Raw genomic sequence first — 20,275 nt, forward strand, 5'->3', positions numbered from 1 at the left:
ACGCTAGAAGTTTTTGAGGTTTGAAGCTTATAGGAGGGTCCTCTTTAAGAAAAACAGTACAAAATATCTTACTTTCACAAATTTTTACAAAAACATATGACCACGTGAACATACTGCCCAGGTCCCTCCTGGGCCTTGGAAAGGCCCGTGCAAGAGAGACCCTGAAGCTTGGACTTTACTGACTTCATGATAAGTCCATTTCTGCGGACACTGTATTGTGGCAAATGTCCATCTACACTATGCACACTGGAATTAGATACTTGTGTATGTGAACACGGGAACGTAGGTAATGCCTATACAGAGAATAAATAGGAATATACAAGGATAAATATAAAAACACAAGATTACATACTGAGTTTTAAATACACAAACACACAGATACTTTTTTTTTCTATTTTTGTTGTTTCTAAAGATGATAGCCAGGCATGATCCCTCTTCTCCAGACTTTGAATTGCCTACCTGCATTTCAATGTTCGCTTTAAGGGGGAGGTAATCAATTTAGCACATTATCATTCAATCAGACAAGCTGACTCAAACACTGTTCTCTGAATTGGACTCATGCTGAGCAATCCTCTATTCTAGAAGCCAGGTGTGAGGGGTGGGAGGAAGGAAGCGGGTGCGGGTAGGGAGCCCATTGCCAGTAGACAGAGCATGGCTTGGTTTTTTCCCACCCTACAAGCAGTTCAGATACTGGTTTGGAGGTCTCCATTGAGGAGGGTCCTCTGGGTCTCCGTGGTCTCATTCAGCCGGGATTTGTCCTGCTTACTGTCACTCCGCTCCCCGTCATCTGTGCCGCTCACCTTGACCAAGCAGAGGACGTTCTGGAAGCTCTTCTTGAAGTTGTCAGACAAGAAGGCATATAGGATAGGGTTGGCACAGCTGTTAGCATAGGTGAGGACCACCACAAAGTCAAACATGCCTTTAAGGGCTGGGGTGGGACTGATGGCCATGGAGACGGAAGAAACGTTGAATATGTAGAAGGGAAGCCAGCAGAAGATGAAGACAGCCACCACGATGGACACCATTCGGGTGACTTTCTTCTCAGACTTCTTCCTCTTGGAGGAGCCCACTCGGATTCCAGAGGACTTCACCTTGATGATAATGAACAGGTAGCAAAGACAAATGATGGTGAGGGGTACCAGGAACCCCAGGATGAAAGTGTAGATGATGAACCCTGTGTACCAAGCCCCAGATTCACCTGGCCAGTTGATGGTGCAGCTGCTTCTCCCCCACTGGTTGCTCCGGAGCCCAGCATATATCATGATGGGCAAGATGACTAGCAGAGAGACTCCCCACACAGCCATGGTGATCATCTTGGCCGTCCGGGGTCTCCTCCACTTGGCCGACTTGATAGGGTGGACCACAGCCAGGTATCGGTCGATGCTCATCACCGTCAAGCAGAAGATGCTGGTGAACTGATTGATGCCATCCACAGTCATGACCACCCGGCAGATGGCCTTGCCAAAGGGCCAGTGGACCAGAGCCACCTGCATAGCCAAGAAAGGCAGACCCAACATGAAGAGCTCATCTGCGATGGCCAGGTTGAGGATGTAAATGTTGGTGATGGTCTTCATCTTGGCATAGCGGAGGATGACGTAAATGACAAGTGTGTTGCCACACAACCCAACGATGCAGACCACAAAATAGATGAATGTGAGGACTGCATTGCTCGTCAGGTCATAGTATGGCTCTGTCTGGTTTGAGGTGTTGGTTGACACCACAGAGCCATTCAGGTCAAATGGAATGGATAGCCATGTGTGGCTTCCATTGAGTGGCTTATCCACCATGTCCATGGCTGCTTTTCTGTCTTAGGCTAGGTCCAGTCAGTCCAGAGAGCTTATTCTCACCTTAATGGACCCTGGAGGCCAAGGATCCAGTGTGACATCTGGAAGGAAAAAAGGAAGATTGGCCCGTCGGTCACGAGCTGTTTAAACTCTCACCAAATTTACACATTTCTGGTTTACCCTCTCAGACATACTCTTACATTGAAAAATGTATTATCTTTCCGCATCAACATTAAGCTCTAGAGTTTCTCATCAGTTTTTGAGTAGTTTTTCCAATACTAGGGAAGGGTTTGAGTTCAGCCATCATCTGCTGACGCACATGTTGGGGAGGGCTGTGGCTTCAAAAAGCACATCCTTTGACCCCTATGAAGTTGACTGAGCTAAACTGCAGAAGGGCAGAGCTTGCAGAAGTTCAGCGCCTGACCTCAGAAGGGTCTGACACTGACATTCCTGGCCTCTTCCCTACCAGAAAGTCTGTGCTGACCGCCTTGGAGTCTTTCCGTTCTGAAAATGCCATAGTGGAAAAAACCCAGACTCTAGAGGTAGAACAAACCGGGTTCCACTGCTGAGCCCGTGTGACCGCATGCCTGGTCCTTAATGGTTCTGACTCTTATTTGTTCACATGGGGGTGTCATGAAGGTCAAATGATGGAATGTATGTGAAAACGCCGAGCATTGCGTTGGGCTCATAATGGGAACCTCGTAAGTGTTGTTTTGCCCCCCATGTTTTCCTCTACCATCTCATTATCTCTGATGTATTGAAATCTACTTGCATGGTGAACCAATTTATAGTCTTCAGTATTAAAAATAAAAGTCTGGTTTGCTTTCATTTTTTAAATGTAGGCTTCAGTTTATTTTTTGTTTTTCTTCTATTTTTGTTTTCCAGTACCTAATGCTTGACTTCCTCAAGAGCTCTTTCCCAAAGTCCCTAAGGGGATGCTGCTCCCAAGTGCTGTAACACCCCAGAGAATTTGCCTGCCATTTTCTAATTAAGGACAAAAACGGGAAGCAGGTGTGGGACACAAGCTCTTTCATAGAAGTAAGCAGAAGGCTTCCGGCACTGATAGAATTCATTCACACCCACGATTCCCTTGATCTCCCCAACTGTCCTAGGTGGTAGGGATAATTACCCCCATTTTAGAGATGTTGAAACTGAGGCTTAGACAGTTTAAAGAGCTCACTCCCATTCTCTTGAACATAACTGGTGCAGCTGGGATGTGAACACAGGCCACCTGGCCCCAAGTCTTTTGCACGTCTCAAGGCATCCCCTCTGCTTCTCAGTGGCCGAGAGACTGAACAGCTGATAACTGGGCTTTGGTTTGAAGCAACTGACTCCTGTGTTACTTCCTTGCTGAGAAAATAATTGGAACACTATTGGCTTGGCTTAAGATCTAAAACGATAGTTCATCCCATAGTTAAATGATTGATATACAGCCATTCAAAAAACATCATGGGGTTAGGGTGGGGAGGAGGCTTCTTTGTGCTGACAGCAGGGATGTAGAAATGAACAAACTGACCCGGCGCAGTGGCTCACGCCTGTAATCCCAGCACTTTGGGAGGCCGAGGCAGGTGGATCACGAGGTCAGGAGATTGAGACCATCCTGGCTAACACAGTGAAACCCCGTCTCTACTAAAAAATACAAAAAATTAGCCGGGCATGGTAGCGGGTGCCTGTAGTCCCAGCTACTCGGGGGCTGAGGCAGGAGAATGGCGTGAACCCGGGAGGTGGAGCTTGCAATGAGCCGAGATGGCGCCACTGCACTCCAGCCTGGGCGACAGAGCGAGACTCCGTCTCAAAAAAAAAAAAACAAAAAACAAACAAAAAACAAAAAACAAACTTGGCTAGTGCCCTCTAGAAGGTGATAATTTAAAAGGGGAGATAGGAAAGGAAGTCAGCTCATATAGGGTGGGAATTGCATGAGAGATAAATGACCGACTTAAGAATGCCTTCTTTTCCTGGGGGACTCAGAGGAGGCTTCCAAAGAGAAATGTTTGAGCTGGGTCTTGGGTGTATGAAGAGTGAGGCAGGAGGACAGCAAAGAGGCCAATCTAGGAAGAGGCGAGATGTTCAAAGGGTGTTATGTTCAGCAGAGCGGGAATAATTCACTCGGCTGACACATTTCCCCTGAGCTAGGTACTTTTCCTGGTGCCTGGGTGTAGATGGAAGATTACTCCTTAATCCCTGGAAAGACTTCAGATGAGTTAAAGGAGACTTGGCCAGCAACAAGTACTTGAGGATCCTTGCTCACCTTTGCCTCTGATCCATTCTGAACTGCCAGGTGCCTTGCTGGTTCCTTCTGTGCTCATTTCCCTACCACACAACTGTCTGTGGAGTGAGATCTGGGCTTTGTGGCTGACCATTTTGTGAAGTATTTGGGGGATCTGGAATTTCATGTCTGTATTGGGTAAAAAACCATAGACTGGCAGCAATTAAAACAGAAGCTGTACAGAAACTGTGGTTAGTATCCCTGGATTAACTTGGGTAGTTTCATTGTCATTTCTAACCATCTTGTCAGTTGGATTAATTCTTCAGAGCCAGAATCCTATTCAAGCTGCCTGCAATTAGAGTGTACCTTATCATGGGGATTTCCAGGGGCCCATCTATATAACATGAATGGTCACACTCCAATGTCCAGGTAACCCGGAGTCCCCCTGGGCCGGCAGAGCCCCTGTCTAAGAGCTTTTGGGCCAGGAACGATGATGGTGCAGGGAGTATGAGGGAGGGTTGAGTGTTGCTTTCCAGCCTTAACTTGGTCATTTTAACTGGGGTTTCACTCAACAAGACAGAATTGCTTAATGGTAGCAACAGACAGGGTTCAGAGTCTTGGTGAAGGTGGTGGAGGTGGGAGGCTGGGGAGCCGGTTGAGAGTGGGAAGCCTCCTCTAAGCAAGAAATGAACTTAAATCATGGGGAGATTTATTTAACTAAGAAGTCAGCCGCTTAAGGTCTTCTAGAGATTTCTGTTTCCTTTTTGTTTCAGAGAAAGAATATTCCAATGCCAGGCAGCCAATTCTTGTTGAATTGTGGTTAAATTAAATGTACAAGGAAGTTTGGTTTTCTGCATTCTTTGTTTTTCCAGCCCAATAATTGTTAGATGCTGGAAATGGCTAGTGGTTGGTTTCCTCTGAACCAAGTCCAGGCTCTGTGGAGAGGAGGGTAAGAATGGTCTCACGCACCTGCACCCCCGCCTCCCTTTTACGTAGGGGCTGTGGTTACCAGCCCAAAAAATGAGTGTTGGGATGGCGACCGGACATCAGGGGAGGTCCTAAATCCTGCTCAGCTTCAGTTTCTCCTCTCCCCATCATCTTTCCGCATTCACTTCCCACCCCCGCCTCCCTTGGGGCCTTCAGAACCCGGCTTGGCCTCTGCGCCGCTGGAGCGACAGCCCCCACTAGCAGGGTGATAAAAGCCCCTGTGGGCCACCGCGGCGCGTGAGCGCCTGGGAAAAGCCGGGGCGGTGCTGGCATATGAGGTTGAGAAATGGAGGGGCGACTGTCAGGACCGCGGAGCCGATGCTCCCGGCTGGCACAGAAAGTCCTCCTGGCCATCCAACTCGCTGATCCTCAGAGCAAGGGTTTCCCAAAGAACTCCGTGCCATTTCCAGGAAGACGAGGGAAGAGTGAAGATTGTAGCGCCAGCACGCCCAGTCTCTCAACGCAGAGCATGGGGGGCCGGGGGTGGGGTGGGGCGCTGAGGACAGAGACATCGGGGCGCAGAAGACAGTCGCTTGGGGACTTGGCCAGCGGCTTTCGGGCACGGGCTATGCAATGCTTTGGTCTCTCCAAACCTAGACAAACTGTCCTTTCTGTCCCGAGGTGGGGGACGGGGACGGATCCTAGATCGTTCAGCGTCTATCTCCCCGGCTGGGGGAGGAAAAGAACAGGAGAGAAGCCTCCCTTTCTCTGCTCTGCGCCCGCCGCCTGCCTCTGGTGCGCTCCCGCAGGAGCCCCGGCTAGCACCTCACGGCCTCGCTCCTCTCGCGCCGGGTCTCTTTTGCAGGGCGCTGGGAGAGAAGTTGTCATCCTTCGCAGCTACCACCTGAAATCTCGGGCTAAAGGGCACACGCCACGCACACGGGCATGAGGCTGTGAGGACACGTCCGTTCCAGCACACTCTACCCACAGCCCCCTTAACTCAGGCAGGGGTACCCGCTGTCGTTCATTCCTACTACAATCGCCCCACAAAGCACAAGAGCGGAGAATCACGTCCCGGGACCTACACTCAGGCACTCGGATGGGCACACCACCATCAGTGCAGATGCACACAGGTGCCCAAGTGCGCTTCTCGCTCCCTCCATCTCTGTCTCACACACACACACACACACACACACACACACACACACCACTCCTCACCTTTGCTCTTCCGCTGCAATCCGCTAACTCCGGTCTCCGACACCCAGCGGCTGTCCCCGAGCCAGCTGGGCGCCGCGGCGCGCAGCAGCTTGGCTAGCGCCCGGCGCCGAACGTTTGGTGTTTCTGGCTCCTCGACCCTCTTGTGCCGGCTCCCACTAGCCCCGTAGAGAGCTCGCCTCGCCCGCAAACCCCCCGGCGCCAAGCCTCAGACTGGGGCTCTGGGCGCGGGTGGTCTTGCGAGCGCGCGCGCATGGGTGGCTGCGCCGCTTGGACTGGCCCAGCCAGCCCGGGCCCCTCGGCACATTTCCCCACGCCCCCCTCCCGCTACGTCACGGCGGCTTCGCTCCGCCCTCCCCAACCCCTCCTCCCGGGTCCTGTAGAAGGACAAGTATGAGACCGACTGAAACGCCTGCAGGTGGCTGCGGGCAGAGCTTACAGACAGCCGGGGAGCGGGAAGAGAGGGGACCCGCATGCAGGGCGTGAAAGGTTAAGCGTTTTCGTTCTCTTCAAGACTCATGGCAAGGACAAGCAATATTTTCCCTCTGATTTCACAGAATCGATTCCCTTCCACCCAGCATATTCTAGGCAGCTGGAGTGGAGGCCGGGGTGACCCAGATTTACACCGGGACCTCTGTGATTTTCTTAGCCAAACAAATTAGCAAAACTGTGTTTACCGTGGGCCAGCCCCGGGCGCAGGGCGCAGGGCGCAGGGCCAGGCTAAGGATAGGGAGAAAAAGCGCTCAGGGGACAGCGCTTCTCCATGCAGTTCCCAATGAGCGCAGGGCATGTAAACCCACACCTGGAGTCCAAGATTCAGTCCTAGGAGCCATCAGAGGGTCAGTGGAGGTCGACTGGTCCCAGCTGTCCCTGCGTCCCACAGCTTGGAGGTGCAGCGGCCATACAGGTGGTCCCCTTGCTGTAGCCACGTCAGTCAGCACCTGCTGGTCTGACCCAGCACAGTCCCTCCTACATGCTGTGAGGGAGCAAAGGGGAACAGGCAAGAAGTGGGAGTTACATCACATGGAGTGGCAGCTATTTCTTTTTGACTGTGATGATTCAGCCTCTTTTCCAATAGTTTAATAAGTCATAATCAATCCTGCAGCCTCCCCTTCCTCACCCTCCTCCAAGTACATACGTACACACACGCACACACACACCATCCTCAGTACAGTTTTAGAGGATGTGAAAACAGAAAGCAAACCCCAAGTAGCTTTCTCTGTGAGCTAAGCTGCCTTGATTTGTCCATCCTATTATTTGATTTAGAATTCACCAGGGAAAAGTAAAAGTCCAGAAGCTGTGTGGCAGGTGCGGTGAGCCCTAGAAATAGATGAGTGACATGGGAAAGGAACCACCAGGTACGGCAGCAGCCAGCTGCTCTCTTCTATCTGGACCAAACCGTATCTTGGGGTACCCACTGTAAGATGGGGATCAGGGGTTTCCATCTCTCTCTGAGAGGCCGGGGAGCGGGAAGAGAGGGGACCCGCATGTGGGGGCGTGACAGGTTAAGCGTTTTTGCTTCATGATAGGGCTTAACTCCTGGCATCCTGGAGCTCAGGGCAAGATGGAAATTGAGCTGCAATTGCCTTAAGTTCCAGGAGTCAGTCCGGGATCCAGCATCTCTTTTAGACATGTGCATGCAATTGGAAGGGCTGGGGTGGGTAGCTCACAAGAAGAGGACTGTGTCTGCTTGCCATTAGTGAGAAGAGGGAGAGGCAGAGAGGTAATAATGATATCAGGAGGGCATCGTGGAATTGCACTCAGAGGAACTCGCCATCCTCTGGTCACACAGTTGCTGCAATGCCTGTTGCCACCTCCAGTTTAAAACCAGTAACCTGACTGGTTTCCAGGAAAAGAAGGAAGAGCCAGGAAGTGTCCACTCTGCCCTCAAATTCCTTCCTTTTGTACCATGTTATCTTTTAAAAGTTCTCAAACGGTTAATACCAAATTTATGTTTCATTAAAAAAATAATAACTGGAGGCAGCAGAGTCCGAGATGATGCTGCTGTTCTACCCTGGCTTCAGGGACGCGCTGATCGTGGAGGAGGGACAGCGCTGCCACCGCTTCGCCTGCAACACGTGGCCCTGTGTGCACAACATCACCCACAAGGTAACAAATCGGAAGTACTCAAAGCTGAAAGAAGTGGATGATGGACTTGGGAGAGCAGCTGCCTGGGAGGATGTTGACTCTACTGCAGAGTCATGTCCTAAAGGAGAACCTTCTTGTGCTTACTGCTTGTAGCTTCAGATCCGTTCTGCAGATGAGCCAAAGACCACCTTCTACCAGTGCTGCAGGGCTCAGTGTGGACACCACTGCAGGGATTAGGGCAAGGACAGCCCAGCTGCCTGAGCGTCTGCTTACCTCAGGGTAGATGGTCAGCTGGGGGTATGAATCGTGTGTCCTGAGGGTCTTTGCTGGTGTGGTGGAAAGCTAACCCTTTTGAGGTGAAGAGTCAGGGTGTCAGGAAATGTGGCCTATCTGCCAGTCACAGCGGATGAAATCATTGATGTCCAGGGAGTGTTTCTGTGTAGGGAGGACACCCATAACTAAGTATGCGCTGTTTGAAGTTCCATCCCTCCCTCCCTCCCTCCCTCCCTCCTTTCTTCTTTCTTTCTTTCTTTCTTTCTTTCTTTCTTTCTTTCTTTCTTTCTTTCTTTCTTTCTTTTCTTTCTTTCTTTCTTTCTTTTTCTTTCTTTCTTTCTTTTCTTTCTTTCTTTCTTTTCTTTCTTTCTTTCTTTCTTTCTTTCTCTTTCTTTCTCCTTCCTTCCTTCCTTCCTTTCTTTTCTTTCTTTTCTCTCTCTTTCTTTCCCCTTCCTTCCTTCCTTTTCTTTCTTTTCTCTTTCTTTCCCCTTCCTTCATTCCTTCCTTCCTTCCTTCCTTCCTTCCTTCCTTCCTTCCTTCCTTCCTTCTTTCCTTCCTTCCTTCCTTCTTTTTTTTTTTTTTTTTTTGATGGAGTCTTGCTCTGCCACCCAGGCTGGAGTGCAGTGGCACGATCTCGGCTCACTGCAAGCTCTGCCTCCCAGGTTCACGCCATTCTCCTGCCTCAGCCTCCCGAGTAGCTGGGGCTACAGGCACCCGCCACCACACCTGGCTAATTTTTTGTAGTTTTAGTAGAGATAGGGTTTCACCGTGTTAGCCAGGATGGCCTCGATCTCCTGATCTCATGATTCGCCCGCCTCTGCCTCCCAAAGTGCTAGGATTACAGGCGTGAGCCACCATGCCAGACGTCTTTTTTTTTTGAGATGGAGTTTTGCTCTTGTTGCCCAGGCTGGAGTGTAGAGGTGTGATCTCGGCCCATTGCAGCCTCCGCCTCCCGGGTTCAAGCGATTCTCCTGCCTCAGCTTCCCAAGTAGCTGGGATTACAGGTGCCCACCATCACGCCTGGTTAATTTTTTATATTTTTAGTAGAAACAGGGTTTTGCCATGCTGGCCAGGCTGGTCTCAAACTCCTGACCGCAGGTGATCCACCCGCCTCAGCCTCCCAAAGTGCTGGGATTACAGGTGTGAGCCACTGCGCCCAGCCCTGTTCTTTCATCTTTTACATTTATTGGCAGTTGACATTGCCTTACCCCAATCAACACTCTTAAATATTTGTACTGTTTGCACAACTTAGTACATTAAATGTTCCTAAATATTTAACTGTTAATTGTAAATTTGTTTAATTTATTACTTCCTTTATTCAAATTTTATTCTGAATATTTCATTAAAATGGAAAGTCTAAAAAAACAATAATAATGACTGGCTGTAATCCCAGCACTTTGGGAGGCCAAGGTGGGCACCATGCCTGGCTAATTTTTGTAGGAGTTTGAGACAGGCCTGGGCAGCATGGCAAAACCCAGTCTCTACAAAAACAAAACATTAAAAAATTAACTGGTCATGGTGGTGTGTGCCTGTAGTCCCAGCTATTCAGGAGGCTGTGGTAGGAGAATGGCGTGAACCTGGGAGGCAGAGCTTGAACCCAGCGAGGTGGAGGCTGCAGCAAGTCGTGATCAGGCCACTCACTCCAACCTGGGTGACAGAGTGAAACCCTGTCTCAACAAAACAAAACAAAATGAAAAAACACTGTTTTCTTACCCATGCAAGAAATGAAACACTGGCTCTCAACATGCCCCCAACTCAAAGGCGACTTTGATGAAGCAATGCACTTTTTTTTTTTTTTTTTTTTTTTTTTTTTTTTGAGACGGAGTCTCACGCTGTTGCCCAGGCTGGAGTGCAGTGGCGCGATCTCGGCTCACTGCAAGCTCCGCCTCCCGGGTTCACGCCATTCTCCTGCCTCAGCCTCCTGAGTAGCTGGGACTACAGGCGCCCGCCACCGCGCCCGGCTAATTTTTTGTATTTTTAGTAGAGACGGGGTTTCACTGTGGTCTCGATCTCCTGACCTTGTGATCCGCCCACCTCGGCCTCCCAAAGTGCTGGGATTACAGGCTTGAGCCACCGCGCCCGGCCTTTGTTTTTAATTTTAATATGAGTACTGCTAGCAAAAACAGATGGCTTCTGGAGGTTCAACCAAATAACCATCACCCTTCTAGGCAACTTGGGTGAGTTGTTGGTGGCTCTCTGTATGCTCTTATTTATTTATTTATTTATTTAGAGACAGGTTCTCACTCTGTTGCCCGGTCTGGAGTGCAGTGGCGTGATCTCAGCTCACTGCGCCTCCACCTCCTAGGATCAAGCGATTCTCGTGCCTTAGTGTCCCGAGTAGCTGGGATTACAGGTGTGCGCCACCATGCCCTGCTAAGTTTTGTATTTTTAGCAGAGACTGGGTTTCACCATGTTGCCCAGGCTGGTCTCAAACTCCTGACCTCAAGTGATTCACCCACCTCGGGCTCCCAAAGTGCTGGGATTACAGGTGTGAGCCACCACGCCAGGCCTAAGTTTTATATTTTTGAGACAGAGTCTCACTCTGTTGTCCAAGCTGGAGTGCAGTGGCGTGATGTCGGCTCACAGCAATCTCTGCCTCCCAAGCTCAAGTGATTCTGCTGCCTCAGCCTCCCGAGTAGCTGGGACTCCAGGCAGGTGCCACCATGCCTGGCTAATTTTTGTAATTTTAGTAAAGACGGGGTTTCACCATGTTGGCCAGGCTGGTCTTGAACTCCTGACTTCAGGTAATCACCCACCTCAGCCTCCTGAATAGGCTGAATAATCCCAAAGTGCTGGGATTACAGGTGTGAGCCACCACATGTAGCCCTGTATGCTCTTTAATGTGGTTGACCAAATAAAGCAATATCCGCCTCCATGTACTTTCCTTGTCAAGCCTTCCCCTCCTTATCAGATAGGGCAGGCCCAGCCTGGAGAAAGCACTGATGCACCCACGTTAGGCGCACCTGTCTTACTGCAGCTGACTGAGTGGACTCTGAACAACATTGACCTTGACAGCAGAAATGTGTCATCTCGGATGATTGTTGATTTTTCCCAGAAAATGTATGCCTCTCTCTTCTCTCCCCACCTCTGAAGGCCTCCAAGGAGCTGTTTGGGCTGCCACCTGCACTCAGGGGCCAACCTCAAGTTCCTATTCTGCCTTTGGCTCCCCCACGCTTTTTTGACTCTGCCCTCCATCTGCTGAATGAAGTCTGAGCTGTAATCCACATTGGGCTGCCTCTTCTTCCTCTGCAGCTTGGTTAGTAACTAAGTAACAAAACCTTGAGCCAGAAAAACAGAGGGGTTGGAGAGGAGATAACCTTCCAACTGGCTTGTTTGATATCTTTAAAGCAATTAAATAGCACCCTTCCCTCTGTCAGCAGTTATCAGAGAGACAATAGGTGGCAGGAAATTAAGAAAAGGAGGAGGACAAAGGGCCAGGCCAGTGTCCAGCCCCTTCCATGGGGAGGGGCTGCTCGGTTCACTCTTGCCAAGAGAAGTTCATAGTCTAGGAGCTCCACAGGGAAGACACAATTCCCAAACAGGTCATTATGTCTCTGAGTGGCTTAATAAATTAAATGGGGGAAATTGTTACTCTGCAATCAATTTAGTGAAAGTAAGTATTGCAATTAAGCCTGGAGGAAAGCAACAGAGCCCTGAGGGGAGGATTGGAAGTGTTTGGGAGTGTTAGATACCAATCTGAGTATCTAGTGTGGTTTTTATCATCTTTATGGGAATGTCAGAGGTTTACCATTTCTATTGATGATAAAAGGGCAATGCTCCTGCCGTGGAGAACATCAGATATCCTGTGGTTTGAGGGGGTGGGGAGAAGATACTCCGCATGGTGATCATAGTACCTTGACTTCCTGGGACACTCTTGTTTTTAGCTGTTCTTTCCCTTGTCCCCCACAAACCATCCGCATTTTATGAAAATGGAAATGTCAGCACGTAAAAGCCTTTCTGATACCATGGGTCCTGATGTTTAGTTTGGAAAATATAGAATATAGTCACCATATCGCTGTTTGAAAATTTAAGGGCTGGGCACAGTGACTCATGCCTGTAATCCCAGCATTTTGGGAGGCTGCAGAAGGAGGATCACTTGAGTCCAGGAGTTTGAGACCATCCTGGGCAATATAGTGAGACCTCATCTCTCCAAAAAAAAAAAAAAAAATTAGCCAAGCATGGTGGTGCACACCTGTAGTTCCAGCTACTTGAGGGGCTGACATGGGGGGATCTCCTGAGCTCAAGAGGTGGAGGCTGCAGTGAGCCAAGATCATGCCACTACACTCCCGCCTGGGTGACAGAGCAAGACCCTGTTTCAAAAAAAAAAAAAAAAAAAAAAAAAGGGAGGTGGGGGGTTATTTGGCATAGTCGATTTAATAGTCTCTTCAAATACACAAAATTCAAATGAGGATCTTTCTTCCTCTCTCTCCGTAGCCCTCAACAGCTCTGAGTCTGGCATGGCGTGTCACCATTTTTCTCTATTAGCAACCTCGACCCTCAGGGAATACATTGGCCAGTAGGCATTAGAAGCTCTTTGGAAACCACCGCCAAACAAGTCTAGAATCAGGAATGGTGGTTAGAAGACGCTGTGCTCTAGATAGGATTCCTTTTTTTCTTCTCTCCCCCTTTTTGGCAGAAATGCATATAGACATAACATCCTGGAGCCAGAAGGGTCCTTAGACATTCTCAGGTTTACAGCCTACATCCCATCATTATCGAAGTAAAGATACCAGGCTCAGAGAGGACAGGTGACTTGCCCAAGGCCACCAGCAAGGGAGTGGCAAAGTCAAGAGTCAAATGAATCGCGGACTCATGCCTCCTTCCACAGGGACCCCACCCACACGGGGTGTGAAAGCTGGAGGAGAGGAGTCCCCAGCTCCCCCACTGTCTGTCCCAGCACTTCTCTGGCACCAGAACATTTTTCCTGATAACCACGTCCCTGCTGCTCTTACCTGGCTCAGCTCCTCTTTTTCAGTGCCGTGGTGACAGAGTTAGAAAACTTGAGGCTGTCTCCTGTTGTGACTTTTCCCAGAGTGTGCTTCCCGGACCATTAATTCTCAGAGCTAGATGCTGTGTAGAAAAATCAGCTGAGCGTGGTGACTCACACCTGTAATCCCAGTACTTTGAGAGGCCAAGGCAGGTGGATCCCTTGAGCCCAGGAGTTCGAGACTAGCTTGACCAACATGGTGAGACCCCTGTCTCTACTAAAAATACAAAAAATAGCCGGGCATGGTGGTGGGCACCTGTAATTCCAGCTACTTGGGTGGCTGAGGCACGAGAATCACTTGAACCTGGGAGGCGGAGGTTGCAGTGTGCCGAGATTGCACCACCACACTCCAGCCTGGGCAACAGAGTGAGACTCTGTCTCTCGAGGAAAAAAAGAAAACGAAAAAGAGCACAGGCAACTCTGGGAAATGGTGCACAACTGCACATTCACCCCATGTCCTGAAGATTCACATTCATAAATATATATATATATATATTTTGAGATAGGGTCTCACTGTGTCTCTCAGGCAGCAGTGCAGTGAGAGCTGAAGCCCAGGCTTGAGCCGTTCTCCCATCTCAGCCTCCCAAGTCACTGAGACTACGCCCAGCTAATGTTTGTATTTTTTATAGAGATAGGGTTTTGCCATGTTGCCCAGGTTGGTCTTGAATTCCTGAGCTCAAGTGATCCGCTGGCCTCAGCCTCCCAAAGTACTGGGATTACAGGTGTGAGCCACCACGCCCGGCCTCACAGGCTTATTATATCCATTATGTGCGGGGCGCACTGAGTGTTTCACACATCTTTCATCTCATTTAATTCTCTCAACCTTTGTGGCACATGACTTTACCAGTAGTAACATTGGTATTTTGAGAAATCTTGCAGTAAAGACACCTGTTGATCTTGAAGCCAGTGCTTCCCAACTTATTTAGCCATGGATTCCCTGTGAGTAATTACCCCTGTATTTCCCTGAGTAATTTTCAACACCTATTCTGTGCTTACTGTATGCCAAGCACTGTGCTAGATGCTTTCTGTTAACTCATTTAATCCTCACTGTAATCCTATGAAGCACTGTCAGCATTATGAATCCCCCCTTTTGTGAATGAAGTAAGCAAGGCACAGAGAGGTTAAGTACCCTGCCCAAGGTCACACAGATAGCAGTGACAATTTAACTCCCAAATCCTGAACATAATTATGCAGAGCAACAATCCATTGGCAAATGGGACTCCCACCTTCCTTAATCGTTCTTAGAGGCTGATTACAATACAAGAGAGACAATCCCTTCCCCTGATCGATAGCCGCAATTGTTTGTTGTTGTTCTTTGAGACAGTCTCGTTCTGTTGCCTAAGCTGAAGTTCAGTGGATTGATCACCTCTCACTGCAGCCTTGACCTCCTGTGCTCAAGTGATCCTCTCACCTCAGCCTGCCGAGTAGCTAGGACTATGGGCATGCACCAGCACGCCTGGCGAATTTTTTAATTAGTATTTTTTCTTTTTGTACAGACAGGGTCTCACTATGTTGCCCAGGATGGTCTTGAACTCATGGGCTCGCATGATCCCCCTGACTCCCGCCTCGAACCTCCAAAGTGCTGGGATTACAGGTGTGAGCCACCACGCCCGGCCCACAATTGTTTTAAGCCCTTCTCCAGGCAGTTACTCTCCCATCCTCAGAATGTCTCTGTGGATGAGTTCTGGATTGTTTCCAAGTTCTCTGAGGCTCTGACAATCATCCAGGCCTCCTAGAAGAATCTTTGTCTTCTCCCTTCCAGAGTGACCCAAGTGACAAGAAGTGCCTGGTGCCCTCCTGCTGTGTGACTCCCTCCGCCCCCACCCCCCGCCAAATGCTGAATTGCCTTATTAGCCGAATCAGAAGGGCAGCCTCTTCCCCAGAAGAGGAGCTGCTGCTGGGGGGAAGATCTGGGGGGAGATTTATAGACTCACAGCAGCAGAACGCCCCTCTGAGAGCACCTGTCAGGGCTTCAAGACAATTTTTAAAACTCCCCAGGAAAATTACCTGGGGAGTTTTAAAACTAAGGGTGCCCCGGCTCCGTCCTTAGCAATTCTCATTTAATTTTTGGCATGGGGCCCAGGTAATGTTTTCAAGCTCCCCAGTTGACTTTCATGTGAGCTAGAGCTGAGAACCACTGAGAGTTAAACTGTCTCGTTTCAGATGTGGAGGAACTTTAGGTCAGGAAGCAGGAAAGACTGTCTCGGGTCAGGCCACAGGCAACTCAGGAGCTCTCCTCCCCCAGGGAGGAGACTGTGGGCTCACGCTGCACTGGTCACCCTGGGAACCCTGCTATCTGGGCAGAGGGCGCTCTGAGCAGGGTTTGTGCAGCCGTGGGGCCTGGGAGTCTCTGTTCCATGAGCAGATGGAACCAGAGTTTTCTCTCTCATAAGGAAAATCCCCTTCAATTACCTCTCCTCTCCTAGTGCGATAGCAGGGTAGACACCTCACCTTACTTCCCTTTGGCAAGATGCACTGGTTCCTGTAGAATGCGTGTTTCACAGCTTGTGAAGGGGCAGCAACTTCACAAATGGGCCAGAACCAGTAATTAGGGTCCTCGTTGTAATGACAGCAACGAAGGTCAGAATCTGATTTAATCATGGCCAAAGTTGACCACACTGGCCTTTTCCCTACTGGGGTCTGTGTTCCCATGTGTTCAGCAACCGGGTACCTGGGTGAGGCTCACACACTGTCCTGTCTCCACGGATAGCTCCTCCTTGCCCTGGAAATTCTCGTTGTCCTATTCTCCTTGTGCTAGCGGCTCAAACGGTAGCTCCTCCCTAACAGGACACAGAATATTTAACATTTAATAGGGCTTTGGGGAGGTGCAGACCCAGAAGAGAGGATTTCCAAGTGGAGATGTTGGCACAGCGTTGACAGGAGGTGGGGGTGGGTGGGTCTTCATGCTGAGCGGCGTCCCATCTCTTGTCACAGAGCCTGTTTCTCTCTCTCTCTCTCTCTGAGCCAGGAATTTCTGCTGCTGAAGGGCCTCTGCCCCTCCGAAGAAGCAAACACCAGGAGTGAATCCAGCCACTGCAGCTGATATAGTTCAATTACGTTTCCAAAGAGGCTGCAGTTCCTTAGCTGGCCCCGTGGTGGGGTGAGCGCATAGAACTCACCTCCTGGGCGGCCTCTGCGAGCTCGGGCACCGGGCCTTGCAGGATGGGGCCCAAATGTCCACCCCAAGGCCTTTCTTTTCTCTTTTCTCACTCCCCCCCACCATCCTCCTGCCAATCTGGGGATACGATGCTGCCCTGTTAGAATCAGGATGATGGCAGTGCCTTGGAACCCAGATTCTGGCGTTTTCTGTCTCCCCTTTTCATGGTGGCTTTCCTCACTCTGGCCTCACTGACAAAGATAATCTCCTCTATCCGAGATCACAGTGTCCTTCTTGGGAAGAGGCAGGCATGAGATTGCTAGAGGCCCAGGTGAGAAGTTATTGAGGGCAGATGTCAGTTCTGCAAAGGGAGTGGATTCTGCAAAGACAAGTGGATTTGGAAAAGGGTCTTGAAAAGCTGTCTGGGGGTGGCGGGGTGGCACTTAGTGCCTGTTTGGAGACTGCAGGCTAAAGCCGCAACTGATGCTTTTGCTGAGTGCTACAAACGTTTCTGTAAGGCTGAAAGGGTGAGTTTTCCTTCTTTGACACAGGAGGTGACTCCACAGAGCCCACGGGCATTGGAATGGGTTCCAGTCGCAGGGCCAGGAGGGACTTTGTTCAGCCAGGTGAGGCCCTCGTGATGGGACCTGGCCACTTTCCAAAAGTAAGACTTCCCTGCTGGCTGCTTCTTGCTCCCTTGTAAGGGAACCAGCCTGTTGGCTTTGCTTGCTGGTTGGGCTGCCAGTCCCCAAGCTTCATGGTACCCGCCTGCCTGAGGCCCCAGAGCAGATGGCTGGCCTGGTGAGGCGGAGTGGGAGCCCCGCCCCCGCCCCCGCCCCCGCCCCCGCCCCCGCCCCGGAGTCATTCATGTGTCTCCTCTGCCCTCACAGCCAACAAACGGCTGCTCCTCCTCCCCCTCCCCCTCCCCGGCTCTCTCCTACCTCACTCTCCAGCAGCCAGATCTGACAGATTGTCCCTGTGTCTGCCGCTAAAACCTAATTTCTCCATACCACTTCAGACACTCAGTCTTTCTCCCTGGCAAGCCCCTTTTACTTGGGGTTGCAAAGCATGACAATTCTAGGCTTTGTTTCCAGCCTGTTGGAAACACTGGACTCTTGAATCATCAGATTCAAGACTTAGGAGGTGCCCTCACTCCCGTTAGAGACGGGTAAGGACGTTGTCGGATCCTAACATGACCTGACAGAGCAGGTGTCTGGGAAGATGAGACTTGGCCTCACAGTGTGATCCTGCAGAAACACTCACTTTAGTGCTCCTTCAATAATAAGTCCGTTTAAACAGAACTTAAACAATTTTTTTTTTTTTTGAGACGGAGTCTCGCTCTTGTTGCCCAGGCTGGAATGCAATGGCGCCATCTGGCCTCACTGCAACCTCCGCCTCCCGGGTTCAAGCAGTTCTCCTGCCTCAGCCTCCCGAGTAGCTGGAATTACACGCACCCACCACCACGCCCGGCTAATTTTTGTATTTTTAGAGTAGAGATGGAGTTTCACCATGCTGACCAGGCTGGTCTTGAACTTCCAACCTTAAGTGATCTCCCCACCTCGGCCTCCCAAAGTGCTGGGATTACAGGCATGAGCTACCGCGCCCAGCCGGAACTTAAACAATTTTTAACATAACTTTTCCATGTATACATAGCATATAAAAATTTTAAACAACTTACCAGAATATGACTGGTTCTAAAAATCCTATCTCCCATCCCCGCAAAATGAAGACTTGACACCAGTGAGTCTATTCTAAACATTCTGATTTCAGCTCCAAAGTGAATTTTTAAGGACAAGTTCCAGAAATGAATTGGCAGTGGTGATATTAAATGCATATGTGGTTTTCCAAGACAAGAACTTTTTAGTGCTGTTGGACTATTTAGGAATGCCAAGTACTCACTTTGATGTATAGTTTTGATGTTATTGGCAAAAATAAACAAATCAAAAGCACAAAATGGGCAACTGACAATGTTATGTCTCTGAAGAGCACGTCTGTATATAATCCTCCTACACAGGTATACACACTTTCATCCATCTATTCTAAACATGAAGAATGTACAAGAGAAAAGGGGAGAAAAATTGGTTTCTAAGTCCTGCAGTCCAACTTTTTTTTTTTTTCTTCTGAGATAGAGTCTTACTCTGTTGCCTAGGCTGGAGTACAGTGGCACAATCTTAAGTCACTGCAACCTCTGCCTTCTGGGGTTCAAGTGATTCTCCTGCCTCAGCCTCCTCAGTAGCTAGGACTACAGGCATGTACCACCACCCCAGCTAATTTTTTGTATTTTTAGTAGAGACAAGAGTTTCACCACATTGGCCAGGCTAATCTCGAACTCCTGACCTCAAGCAGTCTGCCCGCCTCGGCCTCCCAAAGTGCTGGGATTACAGGTGTGAGCCACTGCGCCTGGCCTATGCAGTCCAACTTCTGACTGTGTCCTCTCAGGGCAAGGGAACTCAGAAGCCTACCCCAGGCCTGAAATCCTTTGCAAGTGTTCAGAAATCATGCAGGATAGTAGTTGCTTTTGATGTCCTCCTACCCTTCACAGGCCTTTCAGAAATCCACTATTTTTTTCATGGCGTCTTATATTCTATTTAGGAGAGATGCTATAAATGGTTGTCGTGTCTGAAACTGGTTTTGTCCCTGTTTTCGGTATCTTGTCACAAAACTGGCAGTTCATCATAAAGCAATTAATGCCGCATGACTTAATGAACATTTAATGCATTTTTTTTTTTTTTTTTAGATGGAGTCTTACTCTGTCACCCAGGCTGGAGTGCAGTGGTGCAATCTTGGCTCACTGCAACCTCCGCCTCCCAGGTTCAAGTGATACTCCTGCTTCAGCCTCCTGAGTAGCTGGGATTACAGACATGTGATACCACACCTGGCTAATTTTTGTATTTTTGGAAGAGTCAGGGTTTCACCATATTGGTCAGGTTGGTCTCGAACTTCTGACCTCAGGTGATCCTCCTGCCTCGGCCTCCCAAAGTGCTGGAATTTAGGGGTGAGCCACCGTGCCCAGTCTGATGCATTTATTTGGTTGGGTGGGAGGGAGAGTAGCTCTGTACCCCTGAGTAGATAGACGCTGCCTAGTGAGCTCAAATAACTCATCTTGGTTAATTTCTTCTAAAATTATATAACTCTATAATTTGAGGTCCAGATAGTAAAATATATGCGGATAATATATGCTCATCTTTAGTGCAAACCAGTAGAAGGATTTGACCAGTAAAATCTTTTTATTTTAAATTTTATTTTATTTTAACAAGCCAAATGGTAGGATTAGACTTCTAAAAAAAACAGCAGACTACGTCTGGGCACGGTGCCTCACGCCTGTAATCCCAGCACTTTGGGAGGCCAAGGCAGTCAGATCACAAGGTCAGGAGATGGAGACCATCCTGGCCAACATGGTAAAACCCCAACTCTACTAAAAGTACAAAAAAATTAGCTGGGGATGGTTGTGCACGCCTGTAGTCCCAGCTACTTGGGAGACCGAAGCGGGAGAATCGCTTGAACTGGGAGACGGAGGTTGCACTGAGCCAAGATGGCCCCACTGCACTCCAGCCTGGCGACAGAGTGAGACTCTGTCTCAATAACAAACAAACAGACAAAAACCCAGCAGACTCCTGCTCCCTCCTTCTCCACTTCTGATACATTCCCTAAGGACAAAAACTTTCACTTCTTTGTTTTGTTTCTTCTGTTACTGAATT

General features: G+C 49.4%; 2 protein-coding genes and 1 pseudogene across 4 annotated transcripts in view; 2 read left to right on the forward strand and 1 right to left on the reverse strand.

Moving 5' to 3' along the window:
* The window catches only part of SLC39A11 (solute carrier family 39 member 11), a 567,426-nt gene that overhangs the window by 23,789 nt on the left and 523,362 nt on the right, over positions 1-20,275 (forward strand). The window contains exon 1 of one of the 3 annotated variants that reach the window (XM_050765756.1): positions 8,166-8,241. The exons of the other annotated variants lie outside the window; for them this stretch is intronic. The gene's annotated coding sequence lies outside the window, so the exon portion shown is untranslated. Of the gene's footprint in view, positions 1-8,165; positions 8,242-20,275 lie in introns of those variants that run through there. 3 annotated transcript variants of the gene reach the window in all.
* On the reverse strand, positions 67-6,483 carry SSTR2 (somatostatin receptor 2). Its single transcript, XM_050765748.1, has 2 exons — positions 6,136-6,483; positions 67-1,885 (listed from the first exon to the last, which is right to left on the reverse strand). Exon 2 carries the CDS (start codon positions 1,791-1,793, stop codon positions 684-686), a length of 1,110 nt encoding a protein of 369 aa, XP_050621705.1. The 5' UTR covers positions 1,794-1,885; positions 6,136-6,483; the 3' UTR covers positions 67-683.
* Positions 8,128-8,619, forward strand: LOC126939917 (DNA-directed RNA polymerase III subunit RPC10-like; annotated as a pseudogene).

Source organism: Macaca thibetana, chromosome 16 (genome assembly GCF_024542745.1).
Source record: "Macaca thibetana thibetana isolate TM-01 chromosome 16, ASM2454274v1, whole genome shotgun sequence".
Taxonomy (NCBI): domain Eukaryota; kingdom Metazoa; phylum Chordata; class Mammalia; order Primates; family Cercopithecidae; genus Macaca; species Macaca thibetana.

What these genes read in the sequence shown, in the direction of transcription:
- SSTR2 (XM_050765748.1), bottom strand. Translation starts at nt 1,793, where the DNA reads ATGGACATGGTGGATAAGCCACTCAATGGAAGCCACACATGGCTATCC.